Source organism: Caretta caretta, chromosome 7 (genome assembly GCF_965140235.1).
Source record: "Caretta caretta isolate rCarCar2 chromosome 7, rCarCar1.hap1, whole genome shotgun sequence".
Classification (NCBI taxonomy): Eukaryota; Metazoa; Chordata; order Testudines; family Cheloniidae; genus Caretta; species Caretta caretta.
The window spans coordinates 95,378,088-95,402,497 of NC_134212.1; the positions used below are offsets into that span (position 1 = coordinate 95,378,088).

Genomic DNA, 24,410 nt, shown 5'->3' on the forward strand with positions numbered 1-24,410 from the left:
AGTCAGCAGAATTTACCTAGCTGCTTTAAGCATGGTTCTGATACTTGCTAACAGAAAAGTTCTGTCTTCCTCTTTGGGACTGTAGATCTTGCTCTCTGTTATACTCTGATTAGTGGGTGGAGCGGGTTATTAGGTAGAGCAGTCATTCAGGGAAATCTTTGAATATCTTGAGTGGGGGATTTGGAGTGAGCTCTATCAACAGCCCAAAAAGGATGGCATAGAAGTTGGTGCTGGGCATGGCCCAGGTTGTGGGCTACTGACTACAATTATGCAGATCCAGTGGTCCTAATATACCACTCAGTTACTACAAGGAGAGGGGCAGGAGTTATTCCAACTCATAAACTACACTGGTAGCTGTAGAGTTGCTGCAGTGTAGCCTGACCTGCTGGTACAAAAGAGATTTAAAGTTTGCACCATAACCTCTGTGTACTTCACTTGCATAAAGCCCAATTAGTTGGGCTTTTTGTAGATGAAGTGAATAGCACTATGGAACTTCCTGCTTCTTGGGCTGAGGCACTGCCAATAAATATATTCCGGGCTAGTAAGTCATCCGGCTCAGATAGCACAGTTGGCAGATTATAGGGCGCTTAATTTTAGGGTAATTGGTTTTTACATATTATCATGGATACAGAGCATAGAACTAAGTTTTATTCCTGGCTCTGTCACTGACTTACTATGTGATCTTGAATAAGTCACTTAACTGACCTCTGGTTCCACCTTTTTTAAAAAAAAATGGGATCAGTGAATTGCTTACCCACTTTTATAATGTGCTTTGGTACTTGAGTGATATTCTCATCTTGGTGCAAATTCTATTATTACATCACTACATGATTGTCTCCTTTCACATTTATTGTCTGTATAAGAGGGAATCTGTTATTTGTCTGAGGCTGGCTTTAGTCAGAAAGTACTGCAGTTTAAGGTTACTACAGTTTTGTTGAGTACCACAGACTGAAATCACTCTGTATTTTGAGACTAGAGTTTTGGATTTGGAAAGAAGAAAACTCTTACAGATACATGTTTCAGAGTAACAGCCGTGTTAGTCTGTATTCGCAAAAACAAAAGGAGTACTTGTGGCACCTTAGAGACTAATCAATTTATTTGAGCGTAAGCTTTCATGAGCTACAGCTCACTTCATCGGATGCATACTGTGGAAAATACAGAAGATCTTTTTCTACACACAGACCATTTATATTTTATACAAACGTTTTATACAAACACCCATTTTTTCATGGTCTGTGTGTAGAAAAAGATCTTCTGTATTTTCCACAGTATGCATCCGATGAAGTGAGCTGTAGCTCATGAAAGCTTATGCTCAAATAAATTGATTAGTCTCTAAGGTGCCACAAGTACTCCTTTTCTTCTTACAGATACAGTTACTGGTAGGTAATACTGCCTTTCAAAGTAGTATTTATAAAGATATATGAAATAAAGAAATTATTATTATTTATTTTATGTTTAAAACAGGCAATGCTACCTGAATTGGAAAGCTGCATCATAACTAAATCAGGGGGTCAAAGAGAACTTTATCAACTAGATCTCAATATATCAAGTTTATTGTTCAGCCACCATCCTCTTTTCAGCCAAGAACATGTGTTGACTGCTAGGTTGCTCCAACTTTATGAATGCTTTCAGAACAGACAACAGCATAATATAGCTCTCTTGCTATCTGAAAAGGTAAGAAAATGCTTCATTTTTTTTAATGTGGACAGTTTCAAAATTAAAAGATGCACAGTTCGGGAGGGGAGGGAAGTGTGTATGTATATGTATGTATGAATTGTAGGTGGAGCTGTCAGCAAAGGCTATAGTTAAGTTTGTCTAAACTTTTCCATATAAGACCCTGTTTTCAGTTCCTTATAACTTTGCCAAATTTAAACTCTTTGAGCTCAAATTTTCTCTGCTAGGTGTCTGCCTCAGGCCAACTGGGGATAAGGGTAGAATTTTTTTGTGGGGATAGGGGTAGAATTTCAGAAAAATGGATCAACCATTTCTGAGAACAAATCTAGTGAAAAATATTTTTTCTAATGTTAAAATGTCCTCATAACTGTTTCAGTGAGAAACTAGCATGTCCAAACTTTGGAGCAGTGTAGAGGTCACCCTGGATTCAGAAAGGTGCCTTTTGCTGTCCCTGTAAAAATCCACGTAAATTTAGCCAAGTGTATAAGTCTCTGTAGATCACTGTGTGTATATGCTCAGTAGAGTCTCGTTGGAGGCTTGCACTTAAATTCTCAGAAGATTCTATCTGCACGGAATGTACTCCAGCCCAGGGATACAGGGGCTGACCAGGATTCTACCTGCTATTGCTTTTCCCAGTCACTGGGGACCACTGTGATGTAGAGCTTGAGAGCTGGAAGATTGTCTCTTCTGTGCTCTCAGTTCTCCCCTTGCTGATGTATGGGGACTGTTGCCCCATTACTAACATTCAGTGGGGGTGTTTTAGTTGCTAGCTCCCAGTACTAAAAGGGGGAAAGGTCAATGGGGAATCAGGACCCTGAGACTGACAGGTCCAGGAACAATGGGGAGAGGCCAGTGCTCCAGGTCAGCCTGAATGACAGGGTGGGCAGGCTAATCAGGGAGTCAGGAGGCCAGGGAGGTCCTGTCCTCTGTGTGAGCTGGAATTGTCTGGGTCAGACAGAGTGGGGCCGAGCAAAGGAGAAATCAGGGGCCCAAGCTGAGCTGGGGAGTAGAGCTGTGCCAGATCCAGAGGGACCAGAAAAGCAGCCCAGAGAGAGCAGACCCTGTCCTGGGAGCAGAGCTGCAGCCCCAAAGCCAGAGGCACAGACAAGGGAGAGCAGACTTGCCCTGGGAGGAGAGCTGCAGCAATCAGAGCCAGAGGGGCCAGAAAAGCAGCCCATGAAGCAGGTCAGTGCTGGGAGCAGAGTCACAGAAGCAGCCTGCAGAGCACACCTGTCCTGGGAGGAGAGCTGTAGCAACCAGAGCCAGAGAGGCCAGAGAAGCAGCCCAGGGAGCTGGAGGCAGAGTAGCAGCCTTGCTGAGGCAGAGTGGAGCTGGGGCTGGAGCAATCCGGAGCCAGATGTCGTGAGCAGCTGGGGAGAGCAAGGGGGGACCCTGGGCAGCGGGCCCAGCACGGATAGGCCTCAGCCAGGAGGCTCTGCAGGCCAGACTCGTGGGGGGGATTGGTAACCCTGAAAGGGTGGGGGAATGCTGGGAAGAAGGGTCCTGCCACCTAGAGACGGAGAGCGTGTGGCCACCACCAGAGCGAGTGTCCAGCCCACAGCATCCCTGCAGCACAGCCAGAGCCTTAGAAGGAGGCCTGGGACTTACAAGGAACAGACTGTGAACTGCCCTGACATTCCAGAGACACTGTTTGTGATGTTCCCTGTCACAGAGCAGGGTGATGTGTTTCCTTTAACCTTTCCCATTTTTCCTTACTCTTTTTAAAATTAATTGTTGATTAAATAACTTGCATTTGCTTTAAATTGTACCTAATGATCAGTGGGTCAGAGAAGTGCCCACTGCAGAGAGAGTACCTTGGAGTGGGGACACCCTAGCCCCCGTCCTCGGTGACCACAGCAGGGTTGGGGTCGAGCCTCCCAGGAATCCTGGGCCCAGCCTTGTTGGGGTTACAAGGACTTTGTCAGACAGGAGAGTGGAAGGGGAGTCCTCAAGGGCAGGGAGGCCTCTCGGTAAAGGAAGTGGGAGCGAGGACTCAAATCCTTTCGCTAGCCCACTTCACTGGGGTAGTGCAGAAGCCAGGAAAGTTTCCCACAAAAGCGGGACTATTCCCCCGCTTACACTGGCACCCCGGAAGTACAAAAGAGAAGGGAAGAATCAGAAGGGTGAGGTGCGATGTGGTGACAGGGCAGGATAAGGGGTAAAGACTGGGAGGGATAAGAGAAGAGAGGGGAGAGGTACAGTCTAGGGGAGACGCATAATTGGCTGGCAACAATTATTTTTGCGTTCATGGGAATAATTGAGACACTCCGCAACATGGCTATACCTGTAGTTAGCAGCTCATTTTGCCAACTGGTGTTTCTAAATCTTTGCACTATAAAACATTTTTTCAAGCTAATTCAGATGTATTGGGTCATTGGCTTATGTGACACTGAACATTTCATAATTAAATAAGAAAAGATAATATAGATCTTTACCCTAAAAGCTCATTTAAGAAAAATAGAGGTATATTCTCTGTTTGACTATTAATGCTGTTAATATTTAATTACTATTAATAGAAGCTTTGTATGCAAATGTTCACTGATCAAAATGATGAAAAAATACCTCTTAATTTGGTTGCAAAGGTTCAGTCTCCCAATATACTAGAAAGTCAAGTCTCTCTAAGTAAATATCCTGTGATTCAGATGCATATTTGATGTTGTTTACCCAGAACCAGATTGTGAGCCCCTTAATATTGACTTCCATAGAACTATTCTACTCACCATTGTGGCTAAGGGACTCACAATCTGGCCCTTTACCTTTACTAACAAAAGTACCAGGCTATAACCATACTACACTTATGTGGAAAACCTTCAAAGTGCTAGAAATTCAAATTTCCACTCATGTAGTTGCTTCTTAATCATACCAGGGTAAGAATGGTGTTTACTACTCCCAAGCCTTTTGATCTCCCTGTTAATATTTTTTTAAAAAACAAAGTTGCCAAAATACACATCTTTGAGAGAGACTTGAAAATGACATTTTGGATTCGCCGATAAATAATCTACATTTTATAGTTTTTCGTAGCACTGAAAATTGAATACAAAAACTGATCAAAAGGGTCTGAATTAACAGTACAAAAATCAGAAAAAGTAAAGGTAAAGCTGCCATTTCATCTTTAATGGATTTCTTTGTACCTTTTAGGTATGATTATGTTTGGTATTTCATCAGCATAATACACTAATTTTTGTATTAGTTTTGCCGAATGCAGTAGGAACTTAACGCTAATCAGCTGAAAAGTTTTTAACTTTTTCAAAACAGTGTATGGGATTTTTATTACAGCTTAAAGCATTAATAAATGCTACCAAAATAGTAGAAAGTGGTTTGGAAGCAAGCCAACTGAGCAGGAAAACTTTAGAGGACTACCAATGGCAAATAAGGTAATGTAATTATTGAAAAGAACCAAGCATATTACAACTACACTGTGCAACTGTCAGTTCTGAGTTTTCTTTTGACAACTTACATGTCTATTCAGTCTACTCCTGAGAATTCCTTAGTAAACATCCATTTTAATAAGCATAACTATTGTAATACTGCACTATTTTCTAAACACACAACTACTACCTTTTTTATAAGAACTGTACATAAGCTTCTGGATTTGTTTTTAAATATTGATGGTAAAAGGCTGCTGAAATAGATTTTGGAGTTACTTATATTTGGTTTAATTTTAAATTAAAAAAAAAATTTTCATACAGTTCCTGACCTTAACTTGACACGTCCACATTTCCAATATTTTCCATTTTTCCCATTCCCAGCATTTGTCATGACTAATTTAACTTCTTTTCCCACAGAGAGACAGAAGAAAAAATACATTACGTGACTTTTCTGCAGTAGCTGATGCACAGTAGCGGTTATAATGGTGAAAGTCTCATAGGATAGTACATTTAAAATTTTTATTATTAGATGATAACAGCATGCTCAGCACTGTACAAAACCTAGAAAAATACACAGACCTTACTCCAAGAAGCTTATATTTTAGACAAACAGTACATTTCAAACACATGCCATAAAGCACCAGATGGCTTGTCTTTGGAACGATGCTGTGCTGTAGAACAGCCTCTTTCAAGTAACTGGAAAGTGTTCGTTTACTGGAAGCAAGAAAGTTGTCTGATATGCAAATTATAATATAAAGTTTTTGTTGTTAAGGCGAATGTGGAAATTGGATATAACAGAGTTGTTTGATGTATTTAACAATATATTTAGCTATATCATGCATCAGAAATTCAATTTACATATTAGGTATTCTTTTTCCTTATGCAAGTAATCCTATTGAAGTCTGTGGAACTACTTGCATGGGTAAGGGCAACAGGGGTCACTGTTCAAGGCTTAGCTAGCTATAGCTGTGATGCTTCTCTGGGTTCTCTGAGTGTACCCACACAGGTGCCAGGCTTGGTGCCTTCACTTCTCTTGGTGGAATTCTACAATTCTCCTACTCTTAACACAGGCCCAGGGCTGTATACCAACTTGGGTATGTCTACACTGCAATTAGACACCCGCGGCTGGCCTGTGCCAGCTGATTCAGGTTCATAGGTGTTTGGGCTCAGGCTGCAGCCTGAGCTCTGGGACCCTCCCACCTTATGGGGTCCTAGAGCATGTGTTCCAGTCTAAGTAACAAGACTCCAGAAGAGTCTTTATTATTTGCATCTAATAATACAGGAATTTAGTTTCTTTTTAGATATTTTTTCTACAGTTTGTGTAGTGAAAAGAGGCTTACATGCCCACCAAATCATGAGAGGCAAAAGGAGCTATGGGCTCAACCTGCAAAGTACTTGGATCCATATCAGAACCTCCCCAGAATTTATGGGCCATTTGGTTCTACAGTTTTGGTTTGAGGCCACCACTAAACAAAAATAGTTGATATTTATACAGAGGCTATTAGGCAGAAAGTAATACCACAACAAAGCAATCTTATTCTTTTAATCTCCTATGTAACACGCAAGATACTAAGCAGGCAAGTCTGACAGTTTAACAAATTTCTGCCTGAATATCTACAAACCAGAATCTCAGGGTACCTTTGTTCAGTCCTCACCTCAGTAATTATGGGTCACTGACAGAATTTTAAGGAACAAATGTAGAGAATAGGATGTGGTGTCTCATTTTATTCTCATATTAATTAGTCACCATGCCAGACTCTTCTTTCAGATTTGTACAGTAAATCTTTTTGTATTGTAGAAAACTTGCATACTGTTCTTGCATATTTTTCTTCCCTTTCCCACTTAATGCATTCAAAGGACCAAATTCACATTGCTGTGTGCTGTATCTGAAAAAAATCTGCTAGTGTACATGCAAAGAATCGATGGAAAATGAATATGCAGATTTTAATAAACTATTTTAAATATAGGTTTCAGAGTAACAGCCGTGTTAGTCTGTATTCGCAAAAAGAAAAGGAGTACTTGTGGCACCTTAGAGACTAAGTCTCTAAGGTGCCACAAATACTCCTTTTATTTTAAATATAAGTGTTCTATTTAAAACTTGATTATAGACCCAGATAAAATCATTACTGTCTGATTTTGTTATCAGAGAATTAGATTATCTTTTTGTTGTATGCTTTTATTGCAGAGATACCAAGAAATTGTATGACCTAGAACACCAAAAAGATATTTCTTTAATACATAGTATGTTAAAAGTCTGGAAACAAATAAAATCTGTACGTAGACAGCAAAACTATACAAGTACACCTGTAAAATTACAGTTTCAAAAGTAAGTTTGTGTCAGAGTGTCTTTGAAATGTCTTTATTTCTGTGTAAAGGAATTATATTGAAATGGCCAATTAAAGATCGCCTACATATTACAGAGAGTATATTTTGTATACTGTAATAACTACAAATATTTTTTCTAAAATATATACTTATAAGTATTAACATTGGTGATAATGAAAAGAAAGGAAAAGTTTAGATATTAAGTACCGAACTTTTGAACTAGAAGAGCAGTTGCATAGTGGAATAAGCTATTCAGTCAACTGAGACTCTGTCTGCTTTCTGGGTGCTCGTCTGATCTGTTCCAGACATAAGAGGAGAGTCTCTTCCCAGCCAAGATGTAAAATTAGGAACTGTAAATTCTCAATACAATTTTTCAAAGATACTTTATAAAAATGTAGCTGGATGCAGTATTTCAAATACCATCAGAGGGGCCATATACACCATTCCAGTTCTTAGGCTGGAATAGCTGTTGCTAGGGGCTGTTGGAGAGAGCTGTGTTGGAGCCTATTGATTTTCCTGTGTTGGTTTGAGGTTAGGCTGGTTCTCATGCTGTCATTTGGACAGCACAGAGGCCTCCAAATGCATTATGTGCCTCCATGATATTCTGTTCTGAGCCAAATCTGGCACCTTAAGGGTAGGATGCCTGTGAAGGACAAATATCAGTTGACACTGTCCAGTGATTGTGTTTTAGGTGTTCTGAGGAGTGGGTGGGGGGGTGTCTTTTCCATCCTGCTTTCATTGGGTCAAAGTCGAAAATGATTCTCATAGTGAAGTTGGTAGGCATTTGGAGCGGATGGCCTACCACTATAGAGAGGGTTGGGTGACTATTGGAGAGAGTGGGACCTGTTTAGTTAGCACCCAGACTTCTTGGATTTGAGGGGAGGACTCTAACCCTAAGTTCCCTAGATGAGAATTCCCACAGAGTCTGATTGTACTGGTGGTGTGTTGGGTAGATGGCCCTTCATTCTAGATGTCCTTATCTAGTGCAACTAATACTGTATTTTCTGTGTTCTGACATTTCATTAATTGAAATGGACTTTCTATTAGTACATTTAGAAAGCTGCAGTCAATCAAAACTGCATGTGTTTCATAACCAGGTTTATGTGGAATACAGTTTTGGAAAAGGACATTTATTTGGTGAATGTAGTGTACTTATAGTGTTGTTCTTAGATCCATATTTTCCTAGCTCTCTTATAAATTAGGGTTGTGGTTAGTTAAGGTACAGCCTAAAATTTTGATTGATTATTCTCTATCAGTCCTTACAAATTTCCTATTGTAAATTTTGTAATTCTGTAATTATTTTATTGTAATGAAAACTGATTTTAAGAGGTTCAAATACAAGTATTGAGCATCAGTATCTTGAAAAGACATTAACAAAACAAAACGTATGGGTTTTGCACTTGATGTAGACATCCTCCTCCCCAAACATTCTAACTAAGGCAAATAATTACAAAATGGCTGTTTTAAATTCATAATCTTATTGATAACTTCCACTAGGTTCAAATCTGGTGTATTGTGAGGTAACACTTTGAAGTATTTGTTCTACATTGGAAGATTATAGTGTGTGATCTAACTACTATCGCTACATTTTTCTAATTATAAAATTTAAATGTTTTGTATCCATGTTTGAAGAAGGCTGACAAAGAAAAATGATGAGGATGCATATAAGGCAGGATTAGCACAAGATGCTAAAAAAGACAGTGGGATGGAGGGAGAAGATATCGATAACCCTGACGATATTTCACAGACCTGGGGAAAACAGAAGGTACTTACATTATGAGACAGGTTTTAAAATAATAAATATTGTGTGCCTGATCCTTCTCACATTGTTGCTAATGAGAGTTTTGTCACTCACTTTTATGAGAGCAGTGTAGTGCTCCTTGGTTTGCTAGATAAAGCATTTGCTTTAGAATTGTGGAAATCGAGGTGATGCTGTAAATGTCCCAGATCCAGTGAAAATTTAGGCAGAGGTTTTCAAAGGGACCAAAGGAACTTAGCCATATTTTATAGAGATCTTATGATAACCAATTTGAATGTAGGAAATTAATGCTTGTGCTATAAAAAAAATGTTATAAACAGTTAAAATACTGATACTGGTTTCTAGGGATGTTTGGATTCAGCTCCTCCATTGGCGAGTTCAGCACAACTTGCAGAGATAAAAGAACCTTTTTTCATACCACATCTCACTTTGACTGCAGAAATAACAGCAATGTCGAAGTGTCCCATGTAAGTTGTAATTATTAAATTGCAATACTGTATATTTATTTCTCTGCTAAGGTAGAATAATGATGATATGTATTGTTTTAATTTCACATATCCTTAGAAATTAGTGTATTAAAATTTGAAAGTAAATAGTTTCAAAATAGTTCATTTAAATTAAAAAATTACACGTTTGGTGGTTTTTTAAAAAAAAGTAAATCTTATATTAAAATAAAATTTAACATATTAATGCCATCAACCTGCAAGGATTTATGCACATGCTTAATCTTATGCAATGAGAAGTCAATGGGACTGCTCAAGGTGTGTAAAGTTGAACACACGCATGGGTCTTTTCAGAAATGTAGGCTAAATATCTCTTTACTATGTACTCAATATTAATCTTTGATGGCAAATGTGCATGATTTGTATTCCCTTGAAATTAACCGATATGCTAAGCTTTTGTGTTTTTGTGATGCTACAGTAACTGTTGCAATTAGTCACCAGTTTGTTACTCTGAGTTTGATTATTTAGAATTAATTAAATCTGTATTCTATTTGGTAATTTGTAGGTATGAACAGAAGAGAAGAGCCAAAGTTCAGCGGCAACAGTATTTTATTAAAATATTTTACAATGAAAAACAAGTCTCTTGCACTTCAGTAGCTCCCCTACAGATGGATTTTAGAGTAATGTTTCAGCAAATTTTTAGTATTCAGTTATTAAATTGGCCCGAATCTCTTCGATTGGAGGTATAGTAACGTAATTTACTTTTGTACTTCATTTCTGTGCCATGTTTTAGGTCTGATCCCTAACTTGCATTAAAATCCAAGTGAAGACTCATATTGATGGGTAGCTATAAGTCAGTTAGCCTGACACCGGTCCTGGACAGAATAATGGCAAAGCTGATAGCAGGATTCAGTCACTAAAGAATTAAAGGATGGGAATATAATTAATGTCAGTCATAGTTTTATGGGAAATAGGTCCTGTCAAACAAACCTAATATTTTTTGATGAAATTGCAACTTTGGTTGATTAAAAGTAGCTGTGTAGATGTATAATGCCTTGCAAAAGTCTGAGAACATTCCGCAATATCAATAAGGCTCATGTTAAATGGATTCGGAATTGGCTAACTGACAGATTTCAGAAAGGGCTAATATGATTCTTGGTGATATAAACAGAGGAGTAGTGAGCAGAACGAGGTGATTTTACCGCGGTATACTGCATTGGTGAGCCTTATCCTGGAATATTGCATCCAGTTCTAGTGTCTACATTTTTGAAAGAATGTTGAAAAATTGGAAACGGTTCAGAAAAGAGCCACAAAAATGGTTTTAGGGCTGGAAATAAGGCCTGACAGAGAGGTTCTTGAAGAGCTCAATGTCTAAGTACCTTCATGGGGAGAAAATACTGCATATTGAAGAGCTCTAATCTAAGCAGAGAAAGGCATAACAAGAACCAATAACTGGAAGCTGAAGCCCGATGGAAATTCAAAATAGATATAAGCCACACATTTTTAACAGTTAGATATTGACTAACCATTGGAACAAATTATCAAGGGAATTGGGAGATATTCCATGTCTTGATGTCTTCATATCAAGACTGGAAGCCTTTCTGGAAGATATGCGTTAGTCAAACACAATTATTGGGCTCAATTCAGGGGTAGCTATATGAAATCATATGGCATGTGTTATATAGACTATATATGATCTAATGGTCATTTCTGGCATTAAAAATCTGACTAATGGAAATTGGATTGGCCCCTTAATGTTTGTGTTTTCTGTCATGTTATAGTTTATCTTTATAAAATTAACATACAAAATACTGCACCAAATTTTCAAAAACAGCTGACCAAGTTACAATTGCAGAATATATGTATGCCTGTACAAACAGGCTATTGTTTGACAGGAACATGGCCCAGTACTTAGGATGCTAGGGACTTGTGAGATTCAAGTTCAGTTCGCTCCATTGCCATAGACTTACTGTGTGATCTTAGGCTCGAAACACTTAGTCACTCTGTGCCTTAGTTCTTACAAATGGGTATAATAGTACCACACGGGGTGTTAAGAGAATTTTTTTAAAGATTGTGAGGTGCTTCTTTCAGAATCTTTTTGCTGGAACTTGTTCTTTTTTGACACATCATCTTAACTACAGCACAAATCAGAGGCAGATTTACAGTGAAAGACAGGGTGCCCTGGCACAGGACCCCCCAATGACAGGGAGCCCTAGAGCTGGGCAGCTGCGGGGGCAGAAGCTTGGTCCTGCCGGCTCCTGGGGCTCCTGCTGCAGGCTTCGCCCCCACCAGCAACCAATCTCCCATCTCCTCCCCTGAGCATGCCACTTTTCCCCCGTCCCTCCCAGTGCTGCCCCCACTGCCAAACAGCTGTTTGCCGGTGGTCAGGTCGCTCCAGGTGGTAGGGGGAGGAGGCAGAAAAGAGGCGGGGGTAGGACCTTGGGGAAGAGGTGGAATAGGGGTAGGGCAGAGCAAAGGCACGGCCCCCGCACTCCCCCTGCACATACCCTCTCCACCCCGCCATGAGCCGTTCAGGGCAGGGGCCTGGGAGCACCCCCACAACCCCAGCACACTCCCCCGTCTCCTGTCCTGACTCCTGCACCCCCTCACACACACCCAGCCCCCTGCCCTCCCTGACTCCTGCACCCCCCCAAATCTGCACCCCCACCCTGAGCACCAAATGGGAGCTCCTGCACCCCCCTCACATACCCCCAGCTCTGACTCCTGCACCCCCCTCACATACTCCCAGCCCTGATTCCTGCACCCCTCTCACACACACCTTGCCCTCCCTGACTCCTGCATCCCCACCTGCACCCCTCGCACTAAACAGGAGCTGCCACAGGTAAGCACTCCACACCCCAACCTCCTGTCCTAGTCCTGGGCCCCCTCCCATACCCTAACTCCTGGCCAGACCCTGCACCCCAACCCCCCGCCTGCTCCTGCACCGTAACTTCCTCCCAGACCCTGCATCCCCAGCCCTGAGCCCCCTCCCGCACCCTATGTCCTGGCCAGACCCCACACCCCAACACTTCTTTACTTTTTTTTTTATTAAGCGCTTTTATCCAAAGTGCTTTACAGTAGTTAGCTAACGGTACAAACAATATTTGGAAACATAATTATGTGGTCTGCCGAGACCCTCAGCGATTTTCAAGTGGTCTGTGGAAAAGTAAGTTAAACTACAAAAACAATCAAGGTATCTCACTTTATTTTCATTTACTTCCTATTACTTATAGGAGGAGGATGAAGAAAAAAAGAATGAAAATTGGGGGTGTGCGGGAGATCAGAGAGAATGTTCTTTTTTTGGCTGGGTCCCAAGGAGAGGCCCCAGAAATGAAGCTGAGCACAGGGCCACACCAACTCTAAATCCGCCACTGGCACAAATTGTTTTATTTTTAGATTTGTGAATCAGCTAAAAGGACAAACGTGCTGGCCAAAATATATTTACCTATTCCTGACAATACTGTACTGAAAAGCAAAGGTGTATTGGAACAGGCGGAATTTAGCTGTGACCAGCAAGTTAAACCCATAAATGGAGAAGTGGGAAGCAGTAAGTTACTTATATGTGAAAAAGATTTGAGCCTGGCTTAGTGGTCTGTTAGGAGTATAGTGCACTGCTAGACTGAGTTCTTAAGTCTAAATTCTTTGAATGATGCTTGAAGAAGAGTTGATAGTCTCCTCACGGAGTACTGTTTGGCCTCCTTCCTCCTGACCTCTTACACCAAACCTGTGGTAATACAGTAACTCCTCACTTAAAGTCATCCCGGTTTACGTTTATGTTGTTACGTTGCTGATCAATTAGGGAACATGCTTATTTAAAGTTGGCAGCGGCCTGGTTTGTCCACTGCTTGCAGGAAGAGCAGCCCGTTGCACCTAGCTGGTGGGGGCTTGGAACCAGGGTGAACCAACAGCCCCCCTATCAGCTCCCTTATCAGCTCCCCGCTCCCTTAAATTCCCTGTGCGTCAGCCACCCAGCAGGCTATCAATTGCCAGCTGTCCCTCCCCCCACTGCCATGTGCTGCTCCTGCCCTCTGCCTTGGAGCTGCTCCGGGAGCCTCCTGCTTGCTGTACGGGGGAGGGGAGAAGAGGGGGACTAATGTCAGGGTGTCCCCCTCCTCCCTACTCCTGCTCCCTTGTGACGGTGCTGCCCGTGGGAGCCAGCTGAGGTCACTCAATCAGGGTGAACTGCAAACAGAATGGGGTAAACAAACCCCAAATGCTGGTGGATATTCCAATGCTTAGATTTACCAAGCCAGCACAAAACAGCTTCTGTAGTACCTCACTGATTACTCAGAAGTCCACATAATGCAGTTCCCTTAAAGCACCCAGCCTCAGGCCTCCATCCAGACACACATGTCAAGCATATGATGATAAATTCTGAAAATCTTATTTAATCATATAAAAGAAAAGGTTCTCCTGATCCCAAAGGACCAAGCCCCTGATCCCAAAGGACCAAGCCCCAGACCCAGGTCCAATGATAACCTAGATGTTACGCAAAATACACACTTATAGTCAATTCTTATTAACTAAACTAAAATTTATTAAAAAAGAAAAGAGAGAGAGAGAGTGTTGGTGAAAAGATCAATATACATAGAGACTTGAATTCAACTCTTGAGGTTCAGATACATAGCAGAGATGAGCTTATAGTTGCCAAAAGTCCTTTCAGAAATAGTCCATAGGTTATAGTCCAATGTCCATATTCAGGGTGACTCCAGTCAGTGACTGGGGTTCTCAATCCTTATGGCTTAAGGTTTCCCCCTCTTGAAACCCAAAGCAGATCTGAGATGAAGAAGGATCGTGTCCCAAGGTTTTTATACATTTCCAGCAGCCTTTTGGCCTGAGAAAACAATAGGCTTAACTTTTCTTCTCCTAAACATCATGGCAATTATTACAGGGTAATTTATCCATTAAACAGTTCAGCTACAGGTTACCACAACCTTCAAAGAGATATATTGACAATAATACAATTTCACTCAAGTGTCTTCCTAAATGTTAATACTCCTTTTTTGATCTTTGAATCAAAGCAATAGCAGTAGACAAGACTTGTTTGCTTACATCACAAGATCTGAACAAACATCTACCCTTCTATCTCTAACAATGCAGACTTGCATTTCAAAGCTCTAATCGTTTACGTATCTTCCTAACCCGTCTTTAAAGTTTGGCCATGGATCAGGTCAGTCTGTGAGTTAATTAACTCTTCCTGGCCCTGTCACCTTTCAATGAGATATTATATTATACTCATAATGTCACACCCCACTCACCCCTTCTCCATATAGAGCAGGGTGGGGACAGGACATAGAGAGCTTGCTGGCTGCAGCTACTATCTCAACTTCCTGATCTTTTTAAAGGCAATGTACTTAGAATGGAGTCAGGGTATGTCTACACTACGAAATTAGGTCAAATTTATAGAAGTCAGTTTTTTAGAAATCGTTTTTATATAGTCGATTGTGTGTGTCCCCACACAAAATGCTCTAAGTGCATTAAGTGCATTAACTCAGCGGAGTGCTTCCACAGTACCGAGGCTAGCGTTGACTTCCAGAGTGTTGCACTGTGGGTAGCTATCCCACAGTTCCCGCAGTCTCCGTTGCCCATTGGAATTCTGGGTTGAGATCCCAATTCCTGATGGGGCAAAAAACATTGTTGCAGGTGGTTCTGGGTACATGTTGTCAGGCCCGCTCTCCCTCCCTCCGTGAAAGCAACGGCAGACAATCGTTTCACGCCTTTTTTCCTGAGTTACCTGTGTAGATGCCATACCATGGCAAGCATGGAGCCCGCTCAGCTCACTGTCACCCTGTGTATCCTGGGTGCTGGCAGACGTGGTACTGCATTGCTACACAGCAGCAACAACCCATTGCCTTGTGGCAGCAGACGGTGCAATAGGCCTGATAACCATCGTCATCATGTCCGAGGTGCTCCTGGCCGCCTGGGCAGACATGGGTGCAGGAACTAAATTAGGAGTGATTCGACCAACTCATTCTCTTTAGTCCTGCCAGCAGTCCTATTGTACCATCTTATGGCGAGCAGGTGGGAGATGAGGATGGCTAGTAGTCCTATTGCACTGTCTGCTGCCAGCCAAAGATGTAAAAGATAGATGGAGTGGATCAAAACAAGAAATACACCAGATTTGTTTTGTATTCATTTGCTCCCCCCCCACCCGTGAAATCAATGGCCGACAATCGTTTTGGTGAGTTCTGTCAGGGACACCTTGAAAAGTTTAATGGAGATTCAGTCCTGTCTGAAATACCAGGGGGAGGGATAGCTCAGTGGGTTGAGCATTCGCCTGCAAAACCCAGGGTTTTGAGTTCAATCCTTGAGGGGACCATTCTGTGTAACAGTTCTTTTTCTAATTCCTTGATGTAAAGCCACCCCCTTTGTTGATTTTAATTCCCTGTAAGCCAACCCTGTAAGCCATGTCGTCAGTTGCCCCTCTCTCCGTCAGAGCAACAGCAATCATTCCGCGCCTTTTTTATGTGCTGACGCCATACCACGGCAAGCATGGAGTCCGCTCAGATCACTTTGGCAATTAGGAGCACATTAAACACCACGCACATTATCCAGCAGTATATGCAGCAGCAGAACCTGGCAAAGCGAAACCGGGCGAGTAGGTGACGTCAGTGCGGTGATGAGAGTGATGAGGATATGGACACAGACTTCTCTCAAAGCACGGGCCCTGGCAATGTGGGAATCATGGTGCTAATGGGGCAGGTTCATGCGGTGGAATGCCGATTCTGGGCCCGGGAAACAAGCACAGACTGGTGGGACCGCACAGTGTTGCAGGTCTGGGATGATTCCCAGTGGCCGTGAAACTTTCGCATGCATAAGGGCACTTTCATGGAACTTGCTTTCCCCTGCCCTGAGGCACATGAATACCAAGATGAGAGCAGCCCTCACAGTTGAGAAGCGAGTGCCTTGCAATTCCAGACAGCTACCGGTCAGTTGGGAATCAATTTGGAGTGGGCAAATCTACTGTGGGGGGCTGCTGTGATGCAAGTAGCCAATGCAATCAAAGATCTGCTGATATCAAGGGTAGTGATCCTGGGAAATGTGCAGGTCATAGTGGATGGCTTTGCTGCAATGGGATTCCCTAACTGTGGTGGGGCCATAGATGGAACCCATATCCCTATCTTGGCACGGGAGCACCAATCCGGCGAGTACATAAACCGCAAGGGGTACTTTTCGATAGTGCTGCAAGCACTGGTGGATCACAAGGGACATTTCACCAACATCAACGTGGGATGGCCGGGAAAGGTACATGACGCTCGCATCTTCAGGAACTCTGGCCTGTTTCAAAAGCTGCAGGAAGGCACTTTATTCCCAGACCAGAAAATAACCGTTGGGGATGTTGAAATGCCTATATGTATCCTTGGGGACCCAGCCTATCCCTTAATGCCATGGCTCATGAAGCCATACACAGGCAGCCTAGACAGTAGTCAGGAGCTGTTCAACTACAGGCTGAGCAAGTGCAGAATGGTGGTAGAATGTGCATTTGGACATTTAAAAGCGCGCTGGCGCAGTTTACTGACTCAGTTAGACCTCAGCGAAACCAGTATTCCCACTGTTATTACTGCTTGCTGTGCTCTCCACAATATCTGTGAGAGTACGGGGGAGATGTTTATGGCGGGGTGGAAGGTTGAGGCAAATCGCCTGGCTGCTGGTTATGCGCAGCCTGACACCAGGGCGGTTAGAAGAGCACAGGAGGGCGCGATGCGCATCAGAGAAGCTTTGAAAACCAGTTTCATGACTGGCCAGGCTACGGTGTGAAAGTTCTGTTTGTTTCTCCTTGATGAACCCCCCCGCCCCTTGGTTCACTCTACTTCCCTGTAAGCTAACCACCCTCCCCTCCTTCCTTCGATCACCGCTTGCAGAGGCAATAAAGTCATTGTTGCTTCACATTCATGCATTCTTTATTCATTCATCACACAAATAGGGGGATAACTGCCAAGATAGCCCAGGAGGGGTGGTGGAGGAGGGAAGGACAAGGCCACACAGCACTTTAAAACTTATTGAATGCCAGCCTTCTGTTTTTTGGGCAATCCTCTGTGGTGGAGTGGCTGGTTGGCCGGAGGCCCCCCCACCATGTTCTTGGGCATCTGGGTGAGGAGACTATGGAACTTGGGGAGGAGGGTGGTTGGTTACACAGGGGCTGTAGCAGCCATCTGTGCTCCTGCTGCATTTCCTGCAGCTCAACCGTACACTGGAGCATATTAATTTGATCGTCCAGCAGCCTCAGCATTGAATCCTGCCTCCTTTCATCATGCTGCTGCCGCCGCCTTTCAACTTTAGCCCTCTCTTCAGCCCGCCACCTCTCCTACCGGTCATTTTGTGCTTTCCTGCACTCTGACATTGTCTGCCTCCACGCATTTGTCTGTGCTCTGTCAGTGTGGGAGGACAGAATGAGCTCAGAGAATATTTAATCGCAAGTGCGATTTTTTGCCTTCTAATCTTCACTAGCCTCTGGGAAGGAGAAGATCCTGTGATCCTTGAAACACATGCAGCTGGTGGAGGAAAAAAAAGGGACAGTGGTATTTAAAAAGATACGTTTTATAGAACAATGGGTACACTCTTTCACGGTAAACCTTGCTGTTAACATTACATACATAACACGTGCTTTCGTTACAAGATTGCATTTTGCTTCCTCCCCACCGCCTGGCTAACCCCATCCTACCTCCCCGTGGGTAACAGCGGGGAACATTTCTGTTCAGCCACAGGCAAACAGCCCAGCAGGAACAGCCACCTCTGAATGTCCCCTTCAGAAATGCACCCTATTTCAACCAGGTGACCATGAATGATATCACTCTCCTGAGGATAACACAGAGAGATAAAGAATGGATGTTGTTTGAAATCCAGCAAACATACACTGCAATGCTTTGTTCTACAATGATTTCCGACTACGTGCTACTGGCCTGGCATGGTAAAGTGTCCTACCATGGTGGACGGAATAAGGCTGCCCTCCTCAGAAACATTTTACAAAGGCTTTGGGAGTACATCCAGGAGAGGCGCAAATGCCAGGGCAAATTAATCATTAAACACGCTTGCTTTTAAGCCATGTATAGTTTTTAAAACGGCACACTCACCAGAGGTCCCTTCTCTGCCTGGCAGGTCCGGGAGGCAGCCTTGGGTGGGTTCGGGGGGTACTGGCTCCAGGTCCAGAGTGAGAAACAGTTCCTGGCTGTCAGGAAAACCGGTTTCTCTGCTTGCTTGCTGTGAGCTATCTGTAACCTCATCATCATCATCTTCCTCGTCCCCAAAACCTGCTTCAGTGTTGCCTCCATCTCTGTTGAAGGGGTCAAACAACACGGTTGGGGTAGTGGTGGCTGAACCCCCTAAAATGGCATGCAGCTCATCATAGAAGCGGCATGTTTTGGGCTCTGACCCGGAGTGGCCGTTTGCCTCTCTGGTTTTCTGGTAGGCTTGCCTCAGCTCCTTAAGTTTCACACGGCACTGCTTCAGGTCCCTGTTATGGCCTCTGTCCTTCATGCCCTGGGAGATTTTGACAAATGTTTTGGCATTTTGAAAACTGGAACGGAGTTCTGATAGCACGGATTCCTCTCCCCATACAGTGATCAGATCCCGTACCTCCCATTTGGTCCATGCTGGAGCTCTTTTGTGATTCTGGGACTCCATCATGGTCACCTCTGCTGATGAGCTCTGCATGGTCACCTCTGCTGATGAGCTCTGCATGGTTACCTGCAGCTTGCCATGCTGGCCAAACAGAAAATGAAATTCAAAAGTTCGCAGGCCTTTTCCTGTCTACCTGGCCAGTGCATCTGAGTTGAGAGTGCTGTCCAGAGCACTCTGGCATAGCTCCCAGAGGCCAATACCGTCTAATTACATCCATAGTACCCCAAATTCGACCCGGCAAGGCCAATTTCAGCGTTAATCCCCTTGTTGGGGATGGAATAAGGAAATTGATTTTAAGAGCCCTTTAAGTCAAAAAAAAGGGCTTTGTCATGTGGATGGGTTCAGGGTTAAATCGATTTAACGCTGCTAAATTCGACCTAAACTCCTAGTGTAGACCAGGGCTCAGTGTACTTAAAGGGGCAATGCGCATCTCTCTCTCTCACACACACAGGATGTAGTCTCTGTCTCTGTCTGCCATTCTGTCTCCCCTCCCTCCATTCGTGCTGCCTTGTAGAGTGTGAGGCTACATTAACAACAATGTGTTAACCCTTGAGGGCTCAGCCGAATGCTAGTTCATCATTTAGCAATAAGGCATTTCCTGGGAAATATCCCACCCTCTTCCACCCTCTGACTTCACCACCTCAACCAAGCTTCACAATCGTCATTGCTGTGTACAGTATTAAATTGTTTGTTGAAAACTTATACACACACACATACACAATATATATATATATATATATATATATATATATATAGTTTTTTTGTCTGGTGAAAAAATTTCCCTGGAACCTAAAGTTTACATTAATTCTTATGGGGAAATTGGATTTGCTTAACATCATTTTGCTTAAAGTCGCGTATTTCAGGAACATAACAACGTTAAGCAAGGAGTTACTGTATTTAGTATTTCTCAGAGTTGTGTCAGAGTGAAAGCACTTTGCATTACTCTAACACTTAGACCTTCCTTTGAAATACCATTTCCGGAGCTCACTCTGCCATGACACAGACACTTGGTGGTTCCTCTTCATTTGTTCTCACAGGCAAAATGATGACCATTCACCATCCAGGGTTTTCCTGCTGTTTGATGCTTCTTTCTCTACTTATCCAGTTTGATTAATACCTCACTGAGAGAAACACATAAGAAGTTTGGCCTCTTTGAGCAGTGTCCCTATGGTTGCTCCACTTCAGGTGCACGTGCACCTCTTGAGTCCTTGATCGGAGATTTTATGTTAGCAGCATCTGTTCAGCCTGCACATGCATTCTGTGAATCCTTGTGCCATTTACCGAGGCCAGACAGGGCTGCCCGGTGAACCATTCTATGTTCCTAATCAACCATCTCAGCCTGAGACGGAGCCTTAGCATGTCTACTTTGAGCATGCCTCGTCTATCTCATATACAGTTTCTTATGGTTGGTTGTTTAGGATTAGCTTAGTGTAGTTTCATTGTTAGTAGATAGTTTATAGTTAGTTAGTTAGTTAGATATAAGTAGTAAGAAGATTGATTTGTTTCCTTTCTCTCCCTTTGGGGAGTCTTATTCTCCTGATATGGTGTGCCTGGCTTGCCTCTCCTGTTTGTTAGTGACACCCATTCCTAGTATATTTGTTTGAGGAAGTCTCACATCTCCCAGAAGTACAACTTCTGACTGGCCCTCACATCCAGGGCAAGGAAGAACAGTGTGATTAAACTGGGAACTGAGACTATTCATGATGGAGTACTCCCTTTTACATGCTTCTGAGTCAGGTCAGGAGATCCCTCCACCCCCACTCAGCCCAGTACATCTGTCTCTGGATAGATCAAATGGCCCCTTAGCCTTAGTGCTGGTTTTCCTTAAGAAAAGGAAGGCTATGGAAACTTCAGAGAAAGCTTTGAAGAAGAGGCACTCGGACACTCTCATCATAAGGAGCTCGTTCTTAAATGGCCCCAGTCCTCTGCTAGATTCACAGTCTCAGATGCCTCGACCTCTTGGCTCAGTAGCGTAGAGGCAAAAGACTCCTCCTGTACTAGCGGGGCTGGAAAGTCCTGGAGCTCTGAAGAGAAACACATCTCTGATAGGGTTCTGGTACTGTCTACGAGGGACAAGGTGGGCATGGAGAAGCACTCCAAACAGTTATCTTCTCACATAGCCCCACCATCAGTACCTACCCACTCAGCACCTGTGGTACCAGGCAAATCACAGTGTCGGTATATTCCCAGTCAGTGATACAGCCTTCTTCGGCGACCAAGTTGGTACCAAATCCTTACTTAGTACCACAAGAATTAAGGGCTTGTTTATGATGGATGAACCAGAGTTCCCATTGCTCATGTGTACTGAGTGCCTCTGGGTACTTGAGACACTGATTTCCAGATTACCATTGTCTTCCGGTTCTACAGGACTCTCCATGCTTTTTCACTGTTGTCCCCCAGTTGGAGGATACTGAGGAGGATGAAGAAGACTTCTGGTTAAGTCTTTTCTATTTCTGTACATGGTGCTTCTACACATCCCAGGGCTGCTTATCAGTAGCGATTCACTAGCCCACCAGCACTATTACATAGGGAGGTTGGAATTGGACAGTCCTCTGCCCCATTCAAAACTGAGTGAGAGCAGGCAGATATCGGCCAGAGAGAGGGTGCTTGTGAGTGTCGGGTACCAACTCTATTATACTATGGTACCAGGAGTGAGGATCTTCAGACCGACCCTGATCCACAAGGGCTGTGGAGAGGCAGTAAAACAACTGAGGCAAAGGCAGCCACGGAAACAACAGGCAAGATTTTAACTGTTTTATTGTGTAAAGCCAGAGGCAGAGGCCAAAAGGTGTACTGAAAGGACTCTTGAATGCTCTATAGGTAAGAGAGACCTGGGAGAAAAGGCCCTGACTGACAGGGGCAAGAAAAAGAGTATGCCCTGACTGAAGGGGGGCAGAAAAGGACCGAGGGAAGAACCACTGCCCCAATCCTGTCTGAAAGGGGAGGTGTATAATGGGGTGGACTAGGTATAAGAACCCCCTGCTGGAGGCCTCATAGCCCTGCCTTACCCCGCCCCAGAAAAGAACAGAGGAGAAGTCCTCCTGGCAGCCTAGAGTGGCTGCAGAGGAAGCAGCCAACCAGAGAGGCTTCTAGAGCAACCAGTCAGGGGCCAGAAGGGCCATGTAAAAGGAAGCAGCAGAAGCAGAGCAGTCAGTTCGTAGAATCATAGAATCATAGAATATCAGGATTGGAAGGGACCTCAGGAGGTCATCTAGTCCAACCCCCTGCTTCAGTTGTTGCCTGAAGCTTGAAGAAGGAGGCCTGGGTGCCTGGCTGGCTGGAAGAGCAACTGGACCGCGGACAGGTCAATGCAGGCAGGCTGAGCCCAGGGGATTGAGTCCAGAACCTAGCCAGACCAGGCGATTATACCGTGATGGGGCCCTGCTGGTCTAGTTGAAGACTGAGGCCAGGCGAGGGCTGCCAAGAGGACACCAACTGAGGGTATCAAGATGGGCTCCTGTTGGGCTGTTAAAGAATGCAGTGCCTCCAGGAAGGAAGCCTTGGTGCTATTGCCCCATACCAGGGCTGTGAGCAAGAACTGTAGACTGTATACACTGGAAGGGGGGAATAGTGTGTCTGCCGAGTCACCAAAGACAGGCCGAAAGAACAAAAGGCTGAGGGGGGGGGGGTGAGGGCACTCGCGAGAGGCAGGTGCCACCCCATTGTAAGAACAGAAGAAGCTCAGACCTGACCAAAAGGGGGTTCCCGTGAGAGGTGGGTGCCGCCCCATTCAAAACAGAGTGATTGCAGGCATATATCGGCCAGAAAGGGGTGCTCACAAGAGGCAGGTGCCGATGCCATTACAGCATCATACAGGTTATAACATCAAGCTATAACCACTTTATGTCCCTCCCTCTCTTTCCCTGTCCCTCTTCAGGGACCTTTCTCACAAGCTTTTATTGAAACAAGAACTGGACTCTCTCCTTCAATTAGGAGCAATAGAGCTAGTCCCACTCCTCACAAATGGAAAGGGTGTTATTCAAAGTATTTCCTTGTGCCAAAAGAGGATGGAGACAATATTGGATCTAAAACTACTAAGCAAATGTGTAAAGCCTCCAAAGTTCAAGATGGTGACTCTGGCAGCTATAATTCCTTCGCTAGAGGAAGTAAATTTTGTTTTTGACCCTTGACCTACAAGATGCGTATTTCCATATAGTGTTACAGCCATCACACGTTAAATACCTATGTTTTACTATAGGCCAGAATCATTTTCAATAGTGAATTCTTCCATCCAGCCTTTCTTTGGCCACAAGGGTATTCTCAAAGGTCCTGGCAATAGTGACTGCTTACCTCTGATGAGAAGCAATTCTAGTCTTCGTGTACCTCAGTGACTAGCTACTCAAAACCAATCCTACAAGGCAATGCTGTCTTCCACTCAAACAGCTCTTTTTTCAAGGAATGGGGTCTCCAGATAAATGTATAAAAAAATCCATATTAACTCTCATACAAAAAATACTGCTAATACGGGTTTTCTTTGATTTGTTGGCAGCCAGGGGCCTACCTTCCCATGGACAGATTCATAACTTTGTCAGGTCTGGTCAGGGTTACGCAGGGAAGTCCTCAAACTACAATAAGAAACTCTTGGGACACATGGCAGCTTGTACCTTTGGGACCGATCATGCAAGGCTATGCCTCTGCTGCTTCCAGGGCTGGCTTAGAATGATCTATTCACCAGCCAGAGATACTCTGGACAGGCAGATCAAGTTTTCTCTCCAGGTGAGGAACTCCCTAGCCTGGTGGAAAAATCAACTGAATGGCAGTGCAGTCATTCCTTTCATTCAGCCAACTCCAGCTTTAACTGACAATGGATACATCACTTTTGTGAAGAGGAGTTCACCTCAATGCCCTCATGACTCAGGGCAGATGGACACCTCTGGAAACCAGTCTCCACCTCAACGTGTTGGAACTTAGGGCAGTCAGGAATGCCTGCTTTCATTTCCTACCCCTCATTGGGGCAAATAAATTAGGGTCATGACAGAAATGTGGAAATCAACAAGCAGGGAGAAGGAAGATCTCCCTCCCTGTGCCCCAAAGCTATGAAACTGTAGAACTGGTGTATAGCCATCAGATCCAAATTTCAGCTATCTACCTCCCAGGTATACAAAACACCACAACCAGGACTGCAAATGGGAGTTATACTCTCAGATTCTCCACAGAATATTCCAAAGGTGGGAACTTTCAGAGATGGATCTCTTTATCACCTCCAGGAACAAGAAGTGTCTT

The 24,410-nt window shown here is 43.7% G+C and overlaps 1 protein-coding gene across 1 annotated transcript in view; it reads left to right on the plus strand.

The window, feature by feature from the left end:
- CC2D2B (coiled-coil and C2 domain containing 2B) overlaps nt 1-24,410 on the plus strand; it is a 122,014-nt gene that overhangs the window by 41,383 nt on the left and 56,221 nt on the right. Inside the window, exons 13-19 of the mRNA XM_075130971.1 lie at nt 1,465-1,674; nt 4,951-5,048; nt 7,228-7,368; nt 9,000-9,132; nt 9,472-9,593; nt 10,135-10,312; nt 12,966-13,116. Of these exons, the coding sequence (XP_074987072.1) occupies nt 1,465-1,674; nt 4,951-5,048; nt 7,228-7,368; nt 9,000-9,132; nt 9,472-9,593; nt 10,135-10,312; nt 12,966-13,116 (1,033 nt within the window). The remainder of the gene's footprint in view (nt 1-1,464; nt 1,675-4,950; nt 5,049-7,227; nt 7,369-8,999; nt 9,133-9,471; nt 9,594-10,134; nt 10,313-12,965; nt 13,117-24,410) is intronic.